The following is a 21,425-nucleotide window of genomic DNA, read 5'->3' on the forward strand; positions in this document are numbered from 1 at the left end:
AAACTTCACATAAAGCAGCAGATGTGTGCAGAGGAGCTGTCTTGGTTATTCCTTTTTTCTGTTGAATTCCTTTATAAACCCATGTATTCTTAAAATAGAAATCACATTTATGGATTTTAAAAAATCTTTTAAAACATTTGTAATTTGCTGTAACTAGTTTTATTTCTAGATGTTTGAGTGGTAAGCATTAGGCAGAACTGGTTGGTTTTATTCATTTCGGAGATTTTAGGATATTTATCAAGCAAAGGATTTTTGTTATGGTAGCCCTTGAAATATAGAAAATACTGTACAGGTTATGTAATGTCATAGTTTTTTGTTATGGAATGCTTTTTTTAAAAAGAATATATTGTGTCCCCAGAAAATCCTCCAAAAAGGCACAGATTTCTAAGAGACTTAAGAACATGCCACCACTCATTTATGACAGTTCCAAGATTTACCTATCCAGTACCATCTGTTATAAAAATAATTGTTTATATCAAAAAATTGTGAAATGTGGTGATGTGACATAAACTTCTCAGTATTCCTGACTGAGGTAGGTTTGCTTGTCTGTGTTGTAATACATTCTTATTTCGCCTGAAGAATTAGCATAATTCCATGTAATGCAGAATTATCTTAATTAGAAATAAAAGTAATCATATGCACATGAAAAATCAGTCAAAACCTTAGTGTTTAATAAATTGAATGATCAAAAATGCAACTGCGTCTTGCTTTGTGAGTGGCAAATATTTAAAAAGCAACATTACAAACTGTTGTTTGAATTTCATTTTTATTGCTCCATCTTTCCAGTGAGCTTTGAAAATACAGGATTTTTAGTTAATAAGCAATATTAATTTGTGTTGTATCCACTGCTTTTTCTTGAAGAGTATCTTCAGCTTCATAGGATGTTTCATTTGTTGAATTTGATGCTGCATTTGAATTGAGGGCTTTGGCTTTTCTATTTAGGTTGTCTGTAAACACAAAAAGGAAATATGTAAAATTGTGACATTAAACATTTTGACTTAAAATTTGAGCTAAAACAGATTTTTGTAGCATGTTCTAAGCATGGTGTCCTGAATATACTATGTGGATAAATGAGAGTCATTCCAAAGTTGTTTTTAAACCATTCCTCTAAAAGTTAGGTAGAGGAAATATTGTCACAGGAGTAAATTTTCATGTTCATGCTTACCTTTCTTCGTGCTTCTATGAGGAAACTAAACATTTGATAAGCAGGGAATGATTTCTGGGTTGCTCCATAAAAGTGTCCCTATCCTGTGCATAAACTGAATAATTATATTAAAACCAATCATAATAATTTGCAACAGTATTGTCTTTGGATCATAATCAATTTTGATGTGATTTTCAAAAAATGCCAAAACTCCATCCACATGCTATATATAAATGTGAGTCAAAAATGAGCAAGGTAGAGGAATATGGGTCTTTGCTAATCAGAAGTTTGACAAACATATAACAAAGAAATGTTCATTATTATTCAATGAACAGTGTTAGAAAAGTTGAGTGTAGAAATAAAGAATGTATATTTTACCAATATGTAATAGTTCAGATATTAAATAATATATGTATGTATAAAATGCAGGGGAAAAAAAATCACAGATATCACTAATGACTTCCCTGTTGCTAAGTTAACAGTTTAGTTCATCCTCATTTGACCTGTTGGCACCATTTGACACAGTTCACTTGGCTTCCAGGATGCCACCTTTCTTTGACCACCTCCTACCTACCTACCTCAAAATATGTTCCTTTGATCACCTGCACTAGAGGTGCAGTGCTATCCATTCAATTCATTCAAGAAATGTTTGTGAAGTATCCTAGACACTATAATATAGGCAAACCCTATATCCAACTGATCAGAAATCCTATTGATTGATTATACTTTCCTTACCTAATTGCTGCTTGCTGTCTTTACTACCACCATTATTCTCTTTTCAGCATAAAGCTGAGTGATCCTTTAAGAACTAAGGCATTTCACATCTTCTCAGAACTCTCCATTTCTCCTCCGTCTCCACAATGGCCCACATGATCTCATACACCACCAAATCCCAGACTTTGTCTTTTTCTATTCACTCCCTAGTTCACCAGCCTCTTTGACCAAAAATTTCAGGCATGTTCCAGCCATAGAACCTTTGCATTGACTTCACTGTATCAAGTAGCTTTTCCTCAGGCTAATTTGCACAATAACTCATTTGTCTCCCAAGTTCTGTCTCAGAAGTTAGGCCTAAACATTTGAAAATTATAACCTATATCTCCTCCATCTCCAATCTCCTCTCCCTCCATTTCCCATAACACTTATTTTCTAATATAGCTTACTGATTTATCATTTTATTATATATTATCTCTCATTACTTAAAATGTAACATACCAAGGGACATTTAGCTATTTTGTTCATCTGTGTATCTACAGATGAACATTTCCTAGACATTTATATGTCTAGAAAAATGCATCTAGCTGGTATTCAATAAATATGTTTTGAGTGAAATTAATTAAAATATTGAAAGTTTGCTATAATAAAGACTTTAAAATTGCGGGTGGCAAAAGACAAGATGGAAAACCAACTGGGAAACACTGTTTAGAACAAGTGATGCATTTCTAACATACTATCCCTTACATATAAATATATAAAACAGTAAAACCTTAGTGGATAAAGAAATGGACAGATAATATATGATGGCTCCTAAACATGAAAAACCTGCAATCTTGCTTATTAGAAATGTAAATTTAAAGGTAAGTTATGATTTTTCATCTTTCACTTAGGTGCAAATAAAAAGTAATCATTCTTAATGAAAGGTATAGCATGAGAATGTAAATCCATACATCTGAAATCTGAGATGCTCCTAACCTGCAATCCAATTTAATATGAAATTGCTAAGAAAACCATTGAAAATTAGATCAGAACTTTCTATACATGTACAAAGATGTTCACTCATTATTTTCAATATTTTTTAAAAAGTACCTTGAATTTCCAATAGGGGAATTTAAGCTAGATGGCATGTGAGTTTCTTTCTCTCTCTCTCTCTCTCTCTCTCTCTCTCTCTCTCTCTCTCTCTCTCTCTCTCTCCTCTCTCTCTCTCTCTCTCTCTCTCTCTCTCTCTCTCTCTCTCTCTCTCTCTCTCTCTCTCTCTCTCTCTCTCTCTCTCTCTCCCTCTACCCCTCCAGCTGTCTAGTGTCCCTTATTTTCCAGCAAATGGGCTTTATAAAATCTCTCCCAACCTGCCTAAGAGGAAGTCCACTGGACAAGACTTCCTCTTCTGCTCTTCTATTAAGTAAGTCACTAATATATTCTCTCCTCCCCACCCACCATCCCTTACTGTGGATTGCACCAGGGGCGCTTAACCACTGAGCCACATCCTCAGCTGTTTCTATTTCTTATTTTGAGACAGGGTCTCACTAAGTCACTGAGGTTGGCCTGGAACTTAACCATCTTCCTGCCTCAGCCTCCTAATCTGCTGGGATTACAGGCATGTGCCACCATGCAGGGCTCAAATAGCCTCTTTTCTGATTATGAGTTTTTGTTTTTCTTTAGGTAAGTCTAAGCCTCACCCTAATTGTGTTAATACTTCTTGGCTCTGCCCATTTCAAAGAAACTGCTTTCTGTAAGTAAACTGCCTTTTAGGGTTTTCAGGATATCCCCCAGTCTGAGTTATTTCCATGGTTGAACACTCAAAGGGCAATATCATTTACAAATTTTGAAGGATGATGTCTCACAGCAACTCTCAGATGCAGCTCATAGGTCTGAAACACGGTATCTACGTCTCTGGGCTGGATATTTAAAATGTTAAGTTTAAAATCCAGGGTCTATTATTACATTATTTCTGAACTTTTTTGGTGGTAAAATAAGTTACTTAAGTTATCTACTTCTAAACATCCCTTATAATGTCTGAACAACATTCTTAGATTTTTTTTAAAAAGTTAATTTGTTATAGGCACAAGATTTTTCAGCCTGAAAAACAGCCCTTTGCCCAATTAGCAAGCAAAGCTTTTTAAGATAGATATAGTAGGGAAACCTGGCATGAAACTTTAAAGAACTGAAAAATTCTTGATTCTTTTTTTTTTTTTTTTACAAAGCTAAGACATATATTAGATTCAAATTCAGTCACTAAACTCTTAAGAATGGAATATATTCTACATAGTAGTCCTTGAAACTATTTCTCATAACATTTGAAAACCAAAGTTAACCTTTCCACCAAGGTGGCACCAAAAGAGAAGAAGGAAGCTGCTGGCCCCTCCCAAAGCCAAAGCAAAGGCCTCAAGGGCCAAAAAGGCAGTGGCAGAAGTGTCCTTAGTCACCTGGTGACCCAAGACACTGCCGATATAGAGGCTACACAAATACCCTTGGAGGAGCCTCAGCAGAAAGAAGCTTGACCACTGTGCCATCAAGACCCCCCAGGCCCTGAGCATCCAATGAAGTGGTGAAGACAACAATGAGTAACAGCTCACATAGGCTGTGAAGAAGCTCTGTGACCGATGTGGCCAAGACCAACAGCCTGGTCAGGCCTGGTGGAGAGAAGGCCTGTGTTCCACTGCCTCCTGGTGTTTATGATGCTTTGAATGTTGCCAAAAAAACTAGGATCATCTAAACAGAGTCTAACTGGCTAAGTCTAAATATCCATTTTTTCACTTATTTTTAAAAAATGTGAATTAAGACATAAGTTATTTTTCACTTGCTTAGCATTGTTTTTACTCTTCAGTATCATGGTAGGTAAAGATAAAAGGCCAATAATACATCTAAATTAGTGTGTCATACTATCTGTGTAGCCTTTGTATCTTATCCTATCATCTGTTTCAAAAACTAAATTTTTATTGTTCTTTTGGAATTCCAGAAAGCCTGAAAAAATAGTGTTTTCTAATTGAATTCCTTCATTTTTCCTAAACTTTTTATACATAAATTCATGATATTTTAATCAGACTTTCAACTGTTTTTTCCTATTTTGTCAAATCCAGGTTTTTTGTTGTTGTTATTTAATGGGAAAAAATCTAGACATAATTTCCTTACCTTGCTATTTTGGGTTTCCTTTAAGTTGTCTCCATTCTGACAGCTCTACTTTCCATTATGTATTTCTCTGGCAACAACTGAAGGAATTTTCTGGACCATCTACTGCCCTCTGAGGTTTAAAGGCTTTCGAAATACATTCCAGTATTATCAATTTTCCTTCATCTAGTTCTTGTGAAGACCCTCATCCCCCACTCCCACTTCCTAATTTACTTGGCTACTGGATCCTTCTAACCAGTGTCAGATACAAAGATAATCTCTTGTTTGGCTTCTTAGGCCAAAGCAATTCCCCTAGCAAAACCAATTTGTTATGTGACAAAAAAAATCTCCTAAATAAACATCCTAATGCTTTTAGTGTTCACTCTTTTCCTGCAGTTCATAAAAATCCAAAAATGCCTTCAATGGATATCCCCCCAGTAATTTAGAATAATTCAATATACAGAAAAACAACTGCAATGAATGGAGCTGAGGTGATAACAGACTTCAGCTAACATCTCTTTGGGATAATTTTAAAAGGAAAAGAAAGGAACCATCTCAACAACCTCTGTTTTTCAGAGTTTTCCTTTTATAAAAATAGAAATGAATTTCTTAACCAACAAAGTAGAGATGAAAGCAGCTGCCTCTTTTCTGTTACAAAGTTACAAAATGGATTCAATTTTAAATAAGAAATCTGTTTAAAAAAAAAAAAACACTGAACTCCAAGGGATTTGTTGCACATAAAGAGTTCCTCTGATTTAAGTCCTCCATTTCTTTAGTTGAGTGCAAACTGCTAAAACCCAACATCACAGTTCTTCCCTGGATTGTCATGTTCCCCTTTCTATAGCTTGATATCTATTGCCATTCTGTTTTCTTTTTTTTGGCGGGGGGGGGGGGGGTGTGGGTGGATCTGGCTATCATATCATATATAAATCTCAACCTTCCTTTAATCCAATGCCTCCTAGATTGGCATTTAAATTAAAGCTTTGACAGTATGGAGAGATCCCTCAGAAAACTTGGAATGGAACCACCATTTGACAAAGTTATCCCACTCCTCAATATACACTCAAAGGACTTAAAATCAGCATACTACAGTGATGTAACCACATTAATGTTTGTCACAGCTCAATTCACAATAACTAAGCTATAGAACCAACCTAGGTGCCCTTCAACAAATGGATGGGTAAAGAAAAGGTGGTCCTAAAGAAGAATGAAATTATGGCATTAGACTGGTAAATGGATGGAACTGGAGACAGTCATGCTAAGTGAAATAAGCCAGTCCCAAAAAACCAAAGGAAGAATGTTCTCTCTGATATGTGGATGCTGACACACAATAAGAGGGAGGGGAGAGAAGAGCAGAAGTTCATTGGATTAGACAAAGGGGAATGAAGGGAAGGGAGGGGAGATGGGAATAGAAAAGACAGTAGAATGAATCTGACATGTTTCCTGTGTTCATATATGAATACCTGACCAGTGAAAATCCACATCATATACAATCACAAGAATGGGATCCTAAAGAGAGTAAGTTATACTCCATGAATGTATAACATGTCAAAATACACTGTCATGTATATCTAAATTTTTTTTAAAAAACTTAAAAATTAATTAAAACTTTGACCTCTGTCAAAATTTAAGTTTGTCAGCCACAAGCTTTCTACCTGTCCTCATCACAGCTAAGCCAACATATTTTTATGTTAAAAGTTAAACTTTGCATTAATTTTCAGAACCATTCCTCAGGAGTCCTACCACTCTCTTGTGAACTCTGCTCTTGACTGCTCTCTCAAATGTTTTTTAAATCTTGGGACCTCTGTAGGTGTTCATCTCTGCTCTCAGGCAAATCTGTATAACTTTTCTGCCTTTGTCTGCCAGATTCTCCTAGCTTCGGGATACCAGGCTAAAGTCTTAACAGCAGCTACTAATCTAGCTGGTTCACTTCTGCAAACAAGCAATCTCAAAACTGCTCCCTAAAAGGATTTTGGTTTTGGCTTTTATAATTGGACAGTTTTCCTTTGAATTTAATATGTTAATGCACAGGCCTGGATCTTAGCTAAATGGTGAAGTGCATGTTATGGTTTGAATGTGAGGTGTCCCCCAAAAGCTCACGTGAGACAATGCAAGATTTGGAGGGGAAATGATTGGGTCATGGCCTTAACCTAATCAGATAATTGATCCCTGATGGGATTAACTAAGTGGTAACTGGAGGCAGGTGGGGTATGGCTGGAGGAAGTGGTTCATTGGGGGCGTGACTATGGGGTATGTATTTGTATCTGGAAAGGGGCCACCTCTCTCTGCTTCCTGATCACCACATGAGCTATTTCTCTCTGCCACACTCTTCTGTAATGATGTTCTACCTCACCTCCAGCCCCAACGAATGGAGCTGGCCTTCTAAAGGCTAAGACCTCTGAAACCATGAGCCTTCAAACTTTTCCTCCCCTAAAATTGTTCTGGTCAGATTCTTTGATCACAGCAGTGAAAAAGCAGACTAAAACTGTGCATAAAACCATGTGACCTATTGATATATTCATGTCTCCATTGTTCAATACCCTATCTTTCCCTCAAGTATATACAGTATTTCATATAAAAACAGCTTAAAAATCATCAGGAAAGCTAGAATCTTAGACTTGCATATTTGCTCCACTCACTCAATGGAGTAGAGACAGTTCTATGCAGAAATGTTTTCTCCTATCCTACGTTTCCCCAGGATTGGTCATTTGTTTTTTTCCTTTTCTGCATTTTAAATTCTTTCAACCCTTGATGATTAACATGGCTTACAAGGAAATTTAGTTGTTATTTTAAATTCTTTAAAATGAATATTTCACAGCAAGAAGAGAAGACTGGCTTCTATTTTGCTTGTTGGTTCCAACATCAGCAAGAACCACCTGACCTGCACCCTAAGGAGGCTTTTAGCACTCAAAATGCTAAATGTAGCAGTAGCTCTGTTACTACTTTATAGGAACAAAAGCAGTCATAGGAATTGCAGGCTTGTTATTTTAAGTTGAAAGGTCCTTTTAGGGGATATGGGTGGCTTTTTATACCACTGAATCCAAATTAACCCATTTCCTTTGAAAACTGCAGTGGTTCTCTTAAATTCTTACTGAAACAAAAAGTGGTATTACTAAATATTTTTTGACAGCCTAATTAATAAGTTTTGAGCAGAAGTTGATTTTTCTTCCCTTTTTTTGGGGAGGCAATGGAGTGAGGAGACTGTTAAGTCTATTTAGAAAAGCAGAGTGTCAAATTTATCTATACATTGAGGATAAAACTTGTCATAATATCACTTTTTAAAATTTGGCAATGTGATTCAAAAGTTTATTTGGAAACTTGAGCATTGTAAGAATAGTCAAGGACCTATTAAAAAAAAAAAAGGAAAAGCATAATAGAAGAGGGGAGACAATAATCTCGTTTAATCAGATATTACACTATGTAGCAACAATTTTTTTAAAGTATATTACTAGCTTAAGAATAAGCAGATCAATCGATTTAACAGAACAAAAAAAACTAAAAACAGACCATAATATACATAAAATTGTAGTTTATGACAAGTGACAATTTAAATTGTCAAAAGAAAGATAGATTAAGCAATAAATATTTGGACAACTGACTCATTATTTAGAAAATAAAAATAAAGGCAGATATCTATCTCACATTTTGTACCAAAATGAAAGCTCCAGGACTATTAAAGATTTAAATGTGCAAACGATGCATAAATGTATTACAATAAATATAGGTAAATATCTTTATCTTTTACAGTAAGGGGAGAACTTTCTAAGTACGCAAACAAAAAGGGGCAACCACCATTAGAAAAACTTATACACTGAAAAACTGTCACATACAAAACTAAAGGGAAACTAATTATAAAAAACATTCATACTATAGATGAAAAAGAGTGAACACTCTCATAGAAAAATGTGTAAAAGATATGAGCAAGCAATATGCCACAGAAGAAATAACAAATATAGCAATTAAATTTAAAATAAAACATTATTCCTCAATGAAATTAATATCTAACTTTTAAAATAATAATCCTCAGTGTCACAGAGGACACAGGGAAACAAGTAAGTATGAAATGGTAATTTTCTGGAGGGCAGTTGCAAACCTGGATCCAAAGCCTTTAATATTATGTGCCCACCCTTCAACCAGGAATTCCACTCCTGGGGATTTATGCTACAACAATATTTAGGTATTCAATATATGTGTAAATAGAAAAAAAAGAAAATTAGTTCAAAGTCAGTAATTCAATAAAATAAGTTATACCCAGAACTCAATTTCTAAATACCATTCCATCTAAAATGAACTAGGCTGCTTGGAGAAATGGCAGATTTCAGGACTAAAACAGGGAAAGTACAAAATGCCCTGGAGTAACTTGTGATAAAAGCAAAAAAATGTTGGACTTCTAAAATGATGGGCAAATTTCAAAAGGACACAAGATCCAATTTAATAGAGTTCCACTGACCAAATCTGAGATAATTCATGGATCAGAGTCAACAATAATAGTAATTAAGGATTTTAAAATGATAAATCCGTGAGTCCACACCAATATTAATGAATAAAGGTAATGCTATGGCTTGAATGCATGTTCCTTCCAAAAATCGTATTTTGACATTTAACCCCTAAGTTCTATAGAGGCATATAGGCCAGGAGAGTTCCACCCTCCTAGATGTAATTAGTGCCCTTATAAAAGAGTTTAGGGAACCAGCTAGCTCATTTTTACCCTTCCATTTCTTCCACCACCATGTGAAGACACAGCAACAAGGCACCTTCTGGGAAGCAGACGGCAGCCCTCACAGACCCTGGATCTGGTGGCATCTTGATCAAAGACTTCTCAGCCTCAGGACTTGTAAAAATTAATTTTTGTCCTTTTTAAGTTACCTAGTCCTAACGTATTTTGTTATAGCGGCACAATCAGACTAAGACAGGCAAATAAACTGAGGAGAAGGAAAGCTTCTTTGCAGTGAAATAACAACTAACACACATAGAAGGAAAAATTAGGTTGCATTTTACAGATATAATAATTGTCAAGAATCATATGACTGGTGAAAGATGAGGAGAAATAGGATATTTTCATAATCTGAGATTACTTTCCCACAAATTACTTAGTGATCACAAAGAAGAAAATAGTAACTTTACCTTGGATTGATTCAGCAATTACAAACTTATCCAAATAATCCAAGTTAATATTGGGACAAACCAATATCATGTGCCTCTTGTGATGACATTAGACTATGACTTTTGCAGTGTTCCTGTCAGAAATGGAGAATCCCTCTCCAATCATGAGAAAACACCAGACAAAATAAATTGAGGAATATTGCTCAAAATAGCTGGCTTTTACTTCTCAAAAATGTCAAAATCGTGAGACAAAGAAAGGCTGAGGATTCAAGGAAACAAAAGAAATATAACTAATTTCAAGATGTAATTCTGGCCTAGATCATACATAAGAAAAAAGTAGCTATAAAGGACATGGAACAAAATCTGAATGTAAACTCCAAATTGGATAGCATTTACTATATCAGTAGTGTATTTCTGGCCTTAGTTTAATGTACAGCAATTATGTAAAAGAAAATATTTGTTCATAGTAAATATACACTGATGTATTTATTAAAAAGGCACATAGTTGGGCTGGGGCTGTAGCTCAGTGGTAGAACGCTCGCCCTTCACATGTGAGGCACTGGGTTCCATCCTCAGCACCACATAAAAATAAATAAATAAATATATTGTGTCCATCTACAACTAAAATAAGTAAATACATATATTTGTATTTATATTTTTAAAAATTTTATATATATATATATATATATATTTTAAAGGCATATAGTTCAGAAAACGGAGAGTAAGTACCAGTGATGAAACAAATGAGGAAGAATATAAACAATTAGAAAACCTGGGAAAAGGTATATATTGGTGCTCTGTAATTCTCTTGAAACTGTTTTGGAAGTATGAAAATAGATTAAAATTTTAAGATCATGCTACTTCATCAAAGTAACAAAGTGAATTAAAATGATGGCACAGGTGTTTATTCGTGAAGAAAGATGTCAATATTGTATAGAAGAGAGCATAAGACCCATTTTTCCCATTTTGTTATATGCCTCTATCTATAGATGCAAAGGGGGAAAGGTTCATGAAGTTCAATTCACCACAGTGTTAATATCTCTCCTCTCTGTGCTGGGATCATGAGTGACATTTATTTGTTTGTTTCACTATGTTTTCTAATTTTTCTACAACGAACATGAACTGAAAGAAAGTTTTCTTTCTCAGGAAGCAAGGGTTTCTTCTAAGAAAAAGAAATTTAGAGGACGATTTTAAGCCAGTTACAAGTCCTACTTTGATCACAGGCAGAATAAATGATTACATGATCTTCCACTTTACTTTCACAGTATTCCATATATAATTTATGGCTTTCTCCTAGACAATGCCTCACTGATAATTTATTTAACCCTTTTCATTTATATCATCTGCTTTTATAAACAAAACCATCAACTACTGGCTTGAGGTGTTTATTATTCTCACACAACTATATTCTTTGTGCCAAGCAACTGTAGTAAAATCTGGTCTTCTAATTTTTATATTTATAAAACCTCTGCTTCTAAGAACACCTCTTATTCCTCCTTCCCCATCACCACCACAATGCCAGGGTAACAGTGGATAATCAAAGCCAGGGAATAAAGATGCTTTATCTTTCTGGAGCAGCAATTTTACACAGGCATGGGAGGCAAAAGATGTCATTTTTAGAGTAAAGCAAACCATTATATTATACAAATTGAAAATTCCCATAAATTTTAAAAACAAAGTAGGAAACTTCAAATTGTAAGCATAAAAGGTTTGCAGCAGACCTTTCCACTCTGAATTTCTACTCCATAGAGTTCTAGGGACCTGAGTTTCTTTCTGATAAACTTTAAAGGATTCACCGAAGGAAAAGTTTGAGATCTAGAACATTTGCCCTTCTGATTGCCTCTCTATTAGCCATTAATTCTTCCACAGCCTATGAAATGAGCCCTCACCTCTAGGACTGTGCACTCACAAAAAGGTCCTTTACAGAGCCATCTTTTGCTCAGGAATTGAGTGTCCTATACAGAACCACCTACACATCATGGTACTCTTTAAAAGTGGCATTTGAAATGTATATAACACAGAACACGAAAGTAGGATAGTAGAATAAATCAGACACTGTTACCCTATGTGCATATGTGATTACACGACTGGTATGATTCTATATCATGCACAACTAGGAGGGAGATACACTGAGGGGAAATCTTGGCAAAATAAGATTATACTAATTCAAATTTAGACTATTGTCATTTGTAGAAAAAGTCCAGTGCCCTGAGTCAGTGTTAATAGCACAAGAGCACATTTCCATTTAGCCATGTAAATTGCCTGCAGTACTGCATGACCGATGTGATCCTGCAATATGTATAATCAGAAAAATGAGAGATTACACTCTATTTATGTATGATCTATCAAAATGTATAAATGCTTTCTACTGTCATGTACAACTAATTAGAACAAATAAAATTAAAAATTTTTAAATTAAAAAAATTAATTGCCTATAATAAAAGATTCTCAATTATAAAAATTAATCTAAAATAATAGGAGGTTGACCCTTCAGAACAGATAGTTTTGAGAGAAGGGGCCCTAGCTAGTGAATCCAATTTTCCTCTGATGAAGTTTATGTGCTTGATTTGCTATACAAACATTTTATTAAGTTTCTAACCTTTAAGATATCCCTTAAATGCAATAAATCCCCCGACTTGTTTTCCCAATAGCTACAGCAATGACATCTTTAGCTAGATGGGAGGAGAATCACTAGAGTGGAACATGCATATTTAACAAATTGTGCAGCAATATTCAATTATCACTTCAAAGGGTCACTTCAAATATGAGCCATTTTCTCTTCCTATTCCAGTGGCATTTGAATTACTATTTTGTTGGGACTCTCCACTATGTCTGATTTGGTTAAAATCAACCCAAGGGACCAAATCCATCCCATTTAAAAGCAACAGGAAGGTGGATCATAAAATCCCTGCATTGCCAACAGCAACAACTCAGAAAAAGGTGTATTGAATTAATTTACTGGCTTGATACATATATTTATGAGAGCAGAATGGGGATATTTCAGTGCAAGAATGCAACCTCATCTAACTTTATAGGAAACGTATTTACAGATTGCCTTTGCTAAGCAGCAATAAGACTACAAGACTTGAATCAACAAGCCAACTAATTCTGTTGCTGAGTTCTCAGAGCAAACATGAAATAAAATTTTGGAGCAGTGCTTATCTAAATCAGGAAAAATAACCAATTTTTGTTTAGCACAGTGTATTGTGCAAAAGAGGCACTCAACTCAATGTTGGGTGACTACAGTGACGAAACGTTGTCAGTGTTTTCAAAATAAGCTTTTTTGATCACCTGTACTAGAGATGCAGTGGTACTTCAATTCATTCAAGAAATGTTTATTAAGTATTCTGGGCACTAGGGATACAATAGTGGGCAGACAAGGCAACATTCTTACTTTCCCAGAAACCAGTTTCTAGTTGGAGTGGAGAAGTTAGACAATTGATAAAGAAAAATATATAGTATGTTAGTGGTCAATGCTTATGAGAAAAATAAAGCAGAAAGCAAGTGTGAAATGTGGTAGGAGCAGGGTGACCAGGGAAGAACTGGGAAGGGGACTTTGGAGTAAAGATTTTAAGATAGTGAAGGTGGAAATCATTCAGGTATCTGAGGGAAGAGTATACTATAAACAATACTGATAGCACACACAGAGGCCCTGAGTTCAAAATATCAAGGAATGACAGAGAGGTCAGTGTGACTTGGCAAAAGGAGATGAGGGAAAACAGGGTGCAGAACACAGACATCCTTGTAGGTTACAGTACAGAGTTTCACCCATGTAGAGAAATGGGAGGTTAGGGTTTTGAGCAGAGGAATGGCATGGCCTGACTTAGGTTTTAACAGGCTCTCCTTAGCAGCTCTGTGGAGAGAAGAGAGCAGGTGGGCAAGAGCAGAAGAAGGAAGAGGAGCTACTTATTTTAAAAGGCAGTGTTTGGAAAACCCCTGGGTGATTCTTAGGCACAGTAAAATTTAAGAACTAAGATTTTATCTAAGCAATTGAAAAAACTCGATTTTATAATCTGATTATTTGAAAATCACTACCCATCACATCACTATGCCTGTGGAGAAACTAGGTACAAGTCATCTGGACTAAATTCAGCTAACAACCTATTAGTTCGGCCATGCAGTCTCCAACCAGTGTTTCAGGAAGAGAACTCCAAAGGGATCTTGGCCCCCTGCTCTGTGACACAGGATACCCTCTGAGAGAGGAGACTCTTCTCCTTCATCTAAGGGAAGGAGTCTAGAACTAATGCAATCACCCCCATGGTAATGTATTTTATAAGGTCAAAGGGCAGGTATTCCATAAGCAGGACAAGTTTCAATATTCAGCTAAAAAGCAGCATATGAGCAGGGACTTTCTCAGTTTTTTTAAATAAAGATTTTCCTTTTCTTTTAAATAGAAGCAAGCAAGCACTGTGTGTCATACTAAATATGTATATATAGATTCTAAATTTATATTCTCATTTTACATATTCTCTATGTATCCTAAATATATATATATATTCTATAATCTGTATTCTAAATATACACATGTCAGAATAAAATTCATGATTAGTTCTTTTTAATACACTAATAAAAACATTTTTTCAAAATTTTAATAGTTCTTTCTGATTTTCATGACAACTAAGATTTGTATAGCACTTTATAGTTGAAAGATTAATGAGATGCTATTTTATAAACCATACATAAAAATTATTTCTACTTTATAGTCACATTATACTCACACAACCACAGCATATATATTAACTAGTTTGTAATATATTTAACAACAGGAAAATAAAATTGTATTCTATTTTTTAAATTATTTTATATACCTATTTTGTATGGCTCCTCCAAATTCTGCAACAGGTAAATTCTTAACTGCCCACTGACTAGCCAATCTAGAGCAATACAACACTGAGAATCAGCTATCAGATGTTTTGTTCTTCTCTTTACTTGACTTCTTTGGCTTCATCAAAAACAAAATTTAAAAATTTCAAGAGGCTCAACCTTGATAACCAAAAGGGACATAAGTATGTTAAAGTGGATTTACTGGAACAACGATTTACTGTTTATGAGAACATTTATATCCTGCTGCTACTTTTCCTTCAGCACAATTTCCTTGAGGTATTCCATCATCAAGACCTGATTCAGTGTAAAATTTTACAAAGACACATAATGAAATAAACTAGGTTTTTTTTTTAAAAAAGGCATTCATTGTTAACAGTATGATCTGGTACCTAGCCACAAGTTAGCATTTTGGATAGAGCACAGGTAATTGATTACAAATAATGGATGCTGATTACCTTCTCGAGTGGAAGAAGCCTCTAGGTGATGAAGTTTAAGGCCAGTGTCTAATCTTTGAGGCTTTGTATACAGAAATAAATAGCAAAGGACACAGACGCTGACGACAAAGGCAAGCAAAACAAGGGCAGCAATTCCCAATCCAATCAGAGCACCAATGCTGAGGAAAACAGAAAAACCATGTCACACAGACTGTTTGCACACAAACTGTGGAGCAGGGTTAAATAAGTTGATCCCCACTCTTGATCATTCATAACCAAATTATACCTTAGCATAAACAGTAAATGACTAAAATTTACGCTTCATTTTTTCTCTACCAACATATTCTTATTCTCTCTTCTCTACACGTTTTCAAGGCCCTTTTAAATTCATATGTAGGTAGGGAAAACTATGAATTCATAATACAGGTAAAAGGTCACATGATCCCTAATTAAAGAAAAACTCAAACCTCTATTATTACCATCTTTTAGAAGGAAAGATCAAGTTCACTAATAAAAGATGAATAGAAAATATATTTGTTTCGGTAAACGTCATGAAGTTTTATACTCCTGATAAATATTTGCTTCCATGAATTTCTTAGATGCAAATATTTATCAGAAACATAAAACTTTTCTTTTGGAGACATGTGAGATACCATTTATTGATATATAAAACCATAATTGTTACAAAAGAAAAAAAACTGAATGAAAAGAAAACTTGTTCACAAACTGTTTGTGAAGTCTATGTTCGGTCTGAATTTTTCCCATCTAGAAGGGTCTAACACTAAGGAAGAAGCTCCACTTTTCTCCAAAAATGAGATATATATTCAATCATATTTTCTCTGCACTAAATGCGTGATAATTCTTTTGATACAGTTACCCATAAAGCTAATCATTTCAAAAGTAATTTAGTCTTCATGAACCTGTGAACTTAGCTCTATTAAATAATAGAAGCTTGAAAAAAAATCATTGTTTTGAAGAACTACTATACAAACATATGTGCTTCTTGAACCATATACGTGTGTGTGTGCACACATATCTATAATTGGATTTTCAGTTGCTCAAGAGCAGATATTTTGGTTGACTTTTCCATAGTCAACACTCTTATAAGTATTTAAGTGCCTAGTTTATAGAAAACATTCAATAAATGCAAGTAGATAATAACTGACTGCTGATTGATCAACCTGTAGTAATGTGGAAAATACATCATTGAAAATACAATCTTTTTCTTCATTATCTTCCTGGCTTGCCTTTAGGCTGCTACTGTCTCCCAGAGATTAAAGCCCTAACAAGCCTGACAGGTACCAAAAGGGAGGGGAAAGGGAATTTGATCAGGAATGCGAGGAGCATCATTGCTTTGGGATGAAGGAGAATAGTATCGAAGGGGAAGAGCTAAGATCACTCCACTTACCCTTGATTTGAGGAGATAAATCATCCCTGCAAATAAGAGATCACCTTCTGAGCTACAACATGGATTCAGACTTCCAGAGATTCTTGTGCTTGATTTATTAATATTGGCCCAGTTTCACTAGCCTTGAACCTAAATGAAGACTGAATAATCTTATAGTAGAGTTAGCATGGAGTTATATATTTAAACTTGGGGATTGCCCTCATTAGGTGCACTTTCTTCTAAGTGAATAGATTCTGTGTCTGGCAGTCCTCATGTTTGTACCAAAGCTGTCTTGTAGAGTCTATGTGTCAGGGTGGGTTAGGATCTCTTCACTATATACAAACACAAAGAAATGTGATCCACTTAATATTATTTGGTGCACAAGGTGCATAGGAGATTAGACATCTGGACAGATTCCTGAAATGAGAACCCAATTATTTAAAAAGTCTTCAAAGTAAATAAGTGATTTAGTCAATTAAAAAGTTAAATTGCTGATTTAAATAAGGACAACATACATTTATGAGTTTGTCACATACACATTTAAAAAACAAGCCATGCAATTTAAAGGAAAGGTAAAAACTAAACATGCCATTTCTGCTTTCTGGTATAAAAGAAGGTTCTTCATAATCTTGAAAACGTTTCAGTGTCACAGCTCCAGGTTATAAAATATTGCTTTATGTATGCAAAACTCTAGTTAAAACTCTGGGTACAGATGGAGCTGTAGGAATCTCGTACATATACATTTCAACAAATGTTTAAAGCCATTTATACATAGCTCTGTCCAATAGGCACATTTTCCTCCGTCCTGAAGAAGGTATCAAAGGAAATCCAAAGAATCTAGGGATTTTAGGGGGAGAGAAAATGGAAGTGGGCAACACATGTGGAAGGGAGAATGATCCTTTCTCACAGCACCAGATAACAGTTGCATTTCAAGCCCTCAGAGAACACTGGAAGCTGCCATCACATTGTTGTAGCAATTCTCCTACTTAGCAACTGCACTTACCTTGTGGGAGCTACCACTGTGTCTCTCCAGCAAATGCAGAATCTCAATACAAGGGCTGGTGATTTCTAGATTATTTTTCACAGTTGAACTATTTTAAATTAGAAGCGAAAAGCTAAGTCTAAGAGGGAAATGAAGCTCTAATAAATTTACCTCCCCATTGTGTTCTCAGAGCTCAATAACTCACAAGAAGCCCAGGTTTAACATTGCCAGCTGCTGCCATCAAAGTAATTTTTCTGTTTCTCAGAAACTGAGTTGCACTGTCCATTATGTCAGTGCTGAATGAAGACCCTAGCAGGTTATTCACTCTTTTGTGTCCTCATAAATCTTAGAAAGGTTTTATATCCTCTGCTGCTTGTCACTGTTGGAACTATTTAGGGATCTGAGAATCTCAGGCACAGTTTCCAACTGAGTTCAACTTAGGTGTTGCCAGTCTGCTGGAAATGCTCTGTTGTTATTAACACCTTCAAAGACTAAAATGGATCACTGTTATTTTCCAAAAGGTCAAATAATATGCCAGTGCAATACAGATTCCTTCCCCAAGTGATCTAAGCATAAGCTGACATTTTCTGCTGTTTTGCTCAACTCCAGTACAACTTTGTTAGTAGAATTTACTGGTAGGTAGGCACTCCTTTTGAGAGTTTTCAAAACTTGCAATATAGAAAAAATATTTTATTACTTCAGGAAATACAGTTTAGTCATCTGTTGTAGACTCAGAGTGTGTGCCAAACTCAGGATCATGCTATGAGACTCAGAGAAATAATACTGTATCTTCCTAGCAGAACCAATCTCTCTCTCTGTGTTCTCTCTCTCTCTCTCTCTCTCTCTCTCTCTCTCTCTCTCTCTCTCTCTCTCTCTCTCTCTCTCTCTCACACACACACACACACACACACACGCACACACACACACACACACACAAAAGCACGCACCTTCCTCCAGACCTCCTTGCCTATAGGTTAATTAATTAGTTTGTAAGAAACAGTTCAAGGTGATAAGGGAGATTTTTCCTACGATCTTGGGACCCCACTATTCTCCAGGCAAAAATCAAAAAGAATCAAGTTCAATTTCAAACTTTTAGAATGGGGATGGGACCACTTCATAATGAAAATGTCTGTGTAAATACTAATTGAAATAAGTAAATTTCCCATCATAGGAAAAAGAAGAGAGACTCTGCCTTGGAAAGGCTCTTCACTTTTTTTCTGCAATGGTCAAATGGTAGGTGTTGGGAAAAAGGGTGCCCTTGAAATGTTACACAGCGATGAGTAATTAGAGCAACGAAAGCTCTACCTTTCTGTGGGAATCTCTCTTCAATTTGGTTTGCCGGGTCAGTATCAGATCCTATGAAAAAAGCAAATTATGAAGCCCAGTCACCTTCCTGCAAACACACACACACACACACACACACACACACACACACACACACTTTTTTTTTTTTTTTTTTTTTAAATATTTGAATGAACAAAACCAATTCCTTCAGGTCCCTCCAAAGAGACTAAATACTCTGGTCCTTGGTTGATCCCTTAAAACGAGTCCCAAGGTGACTCATTTCTGTTCAAATGCATCAAATAAACAAATCAAAAAGAGGAATTAAAACCTTCACCCTAACTTACCTGTTTGACCTCTTCGTTTCCAGCAAAGCCCCCCACCCGGGACCGGTCCCTGACCATAGGACAGCAGTCCGCTCCCGCGAGGCAGACAAGAAACCGAGCCGGGTCAGTCCTGGGGGGTCTCGGGTGCGCCCGGGACCCAGAGCCCGCCCTCCTCCAGCGTCCGCCTCGGCTCTGGGCTCCAGGCGGAGTTCCGAGTCCGGGCTAGGTTTCTCTCCTGGGCCCTCTCAAACCTTTTGGAGGCTCCGCGTGCTTGCAGACGGACCTGACCAGGGCGGGTGGCGGGGTCTCAGGTGAACTCCCCGGCTCCAGCGCGACACCGCCCCCCAGACCCGGGCCCCGCAGCGCTGCACGCGCGGGCGCCCTGCCCTGCCCTGCCCTGCTCTGCTCACCTGAGGCTCCACATGTAGCTGTGCTTGTAGGGGAAGTAGCTGCCCGGCTCGCTGCAGCAGTACTTGAGGTCCGCGAAGCCGCAGCAGTAGAGGAGCGCGGCCCCCTCGCCGCGCCGGGGGCACTGGAAGGACTCCACGAAGCTGTGGTTGAGGCTGTAATAGCCGGAGCACAGCCGGCTGGTCTCGCTCATCGCGGGCGGCAGTCTGCAGGGCCCAGCGAAGCGCCCTCGGAGCGCGCGCGTGCTGTCCCTGCGCCCGCGGGCCCCTCTGCCCAGCTCGCCTCTTCTGATCTGGGGTCTGGCTGCCTGGACGCTCAGCCTCCGCGCGCCCCTTCCGCTCTCTCTCCTCCCGCGGTCCACACTTTGCCCGGGCGCTTTACTTTCGTCTCTGCCTCTCGCTACTGAGTGGTCCTTTTATCTGCCGGTCTCAGCCCTGGTCCTCTTCTCCTGTTCTTTTCCACTCTTTTGTTGCGCTCTGCTGATTTCCCTCCACTTTCTTTCACTCCAACAGCCTGGAGACCTTAGCTGTCCCCACTCTATGCCAGAGAGATCTCATCCGAAGGAAAAGTGGGAGAGTACATTTTTGCAATCTTGGCAGATGCTGCCGAAGTCGCAGTTGTTTGCTGAGGGACTGGGCAAATGGGTTCGGGCAAATAGAGCAGAGCATTTGGTGCCACGGACTATTGACTCCAGAAGTGGGGGAATGGGTCAAATAAAAGGCAGCTGAACGGCTTGTGAGGGTGGTGGGTGATTTCCTTCTTTGAAAAGTACACGTGAAACATGTAAAATCTGCTGATTTTAAAGTTGAAAATCAAGAAAGAAAAATTTCTCCGAAAACTAGTCATACGTGTTTTAAAAGATAATGCTGTTGCTCTGTGTCCAGGTAAACAGCATGAAAAGAAAGGAAGACATGGAGGTAAAGAAAGCCTAGAACTTTTTTTCCCTCCATTTTTTATTGGTACATTATAGTCATACATAATGGTGGGATTCATTGTTACATATTCGTACATGCACACAAAGTAATAATATAATTTGCTCAATCATTCTCCAGCATTTCCCTTTCCCTCCACTCTGTGCTTCCCCAGGTCCCAGAAAGCAAGAACTTTCCACAAAGGGAGGCAGAAAGGGAAAGAGGCAGAGGAAATAAGAACAAGACCTTCAATCAGCGTTGAAGGGCTGCAGAACTGCTCTGGACCCCCTCCTGCTTGATATTCTCATTTTCCTAAGTAGTTTGTTCAGTCTTTTAAAATAACAATAATAATACATACTTATTTAATATTCCAAACAATACGTAAGGGTATGGAGAAGACACTAATAATAGCTTTATGATGGGAAGGCAGGAGGTGCTAACATTCAGAGTTTATAGCTAGATCATTGTTTCCTCCTCCTGTTCTCTGCTTCCTTCCTTTGGTCAGGAGCCTGATTGGATGACAGATATCTTGAACTTTACCTTGTTGTGTACTGGATATTTTTATATTCCTATATATATTCTTGAGATCTGTTCTGCAGTACAGTTACTTAGAAACAGTTTGATTCTTTCATGTGTGCTTTTAAGCTTTGTTAGGCAAAACTAGAGCCATCTTTCTGACTAAATTCTCCCCTGAGTCCATCTACTTCTGAGTACTCTACTCAATGCTTTGTGAATTACAAAGTTTACTATTCTGATTGGTGGAAACACAAACTATTCAAGCCCTGTGACAGTGCTGAGGATTTGTT

At 37.0% G+C, this 21,425-nt stretch overlaps 1 protein-coding gene across 1 annotated transcript; it reads right to left on the reverse strand.

Annotated features, from left to right (window-relative positions):
* Positions 1 to 113: 113 nt before the first annotated feature.
* SHISAL2B (shisa like 2B) lies at positions 114 to 19,901 on the reverse strand (the record flags this gene model as incomplete). Its single annotated transcript, XM_079144690.1, has 3 exons — positions 114 to 947; positions 15,346 to 15,503; positions 19,711 to 19,901. 3 exons carry the CDS (start codon positions 19,899 to 19,901, stop codon positions 814 to 816), a joined length of 483 nt encoding a protein of 160 aa, XP_079000816.1. The 3' UTR covers positions 114 to 813.
* Positions 19,902 to 21,425: the final 1,524 nt, after the last annotated feature.

Source organism: Sciurus vulgaris (genome assembly GCF_902686455.1).
Source record: "Sciurus vulgaris genome assembly, chromosome: 6".
Lineage (NCBI taxonomy): Eukaryota > Metazoa > Chordata > Mammalia > Rodentia > Sciuridae > Sciurus > Sciurus vulgaris.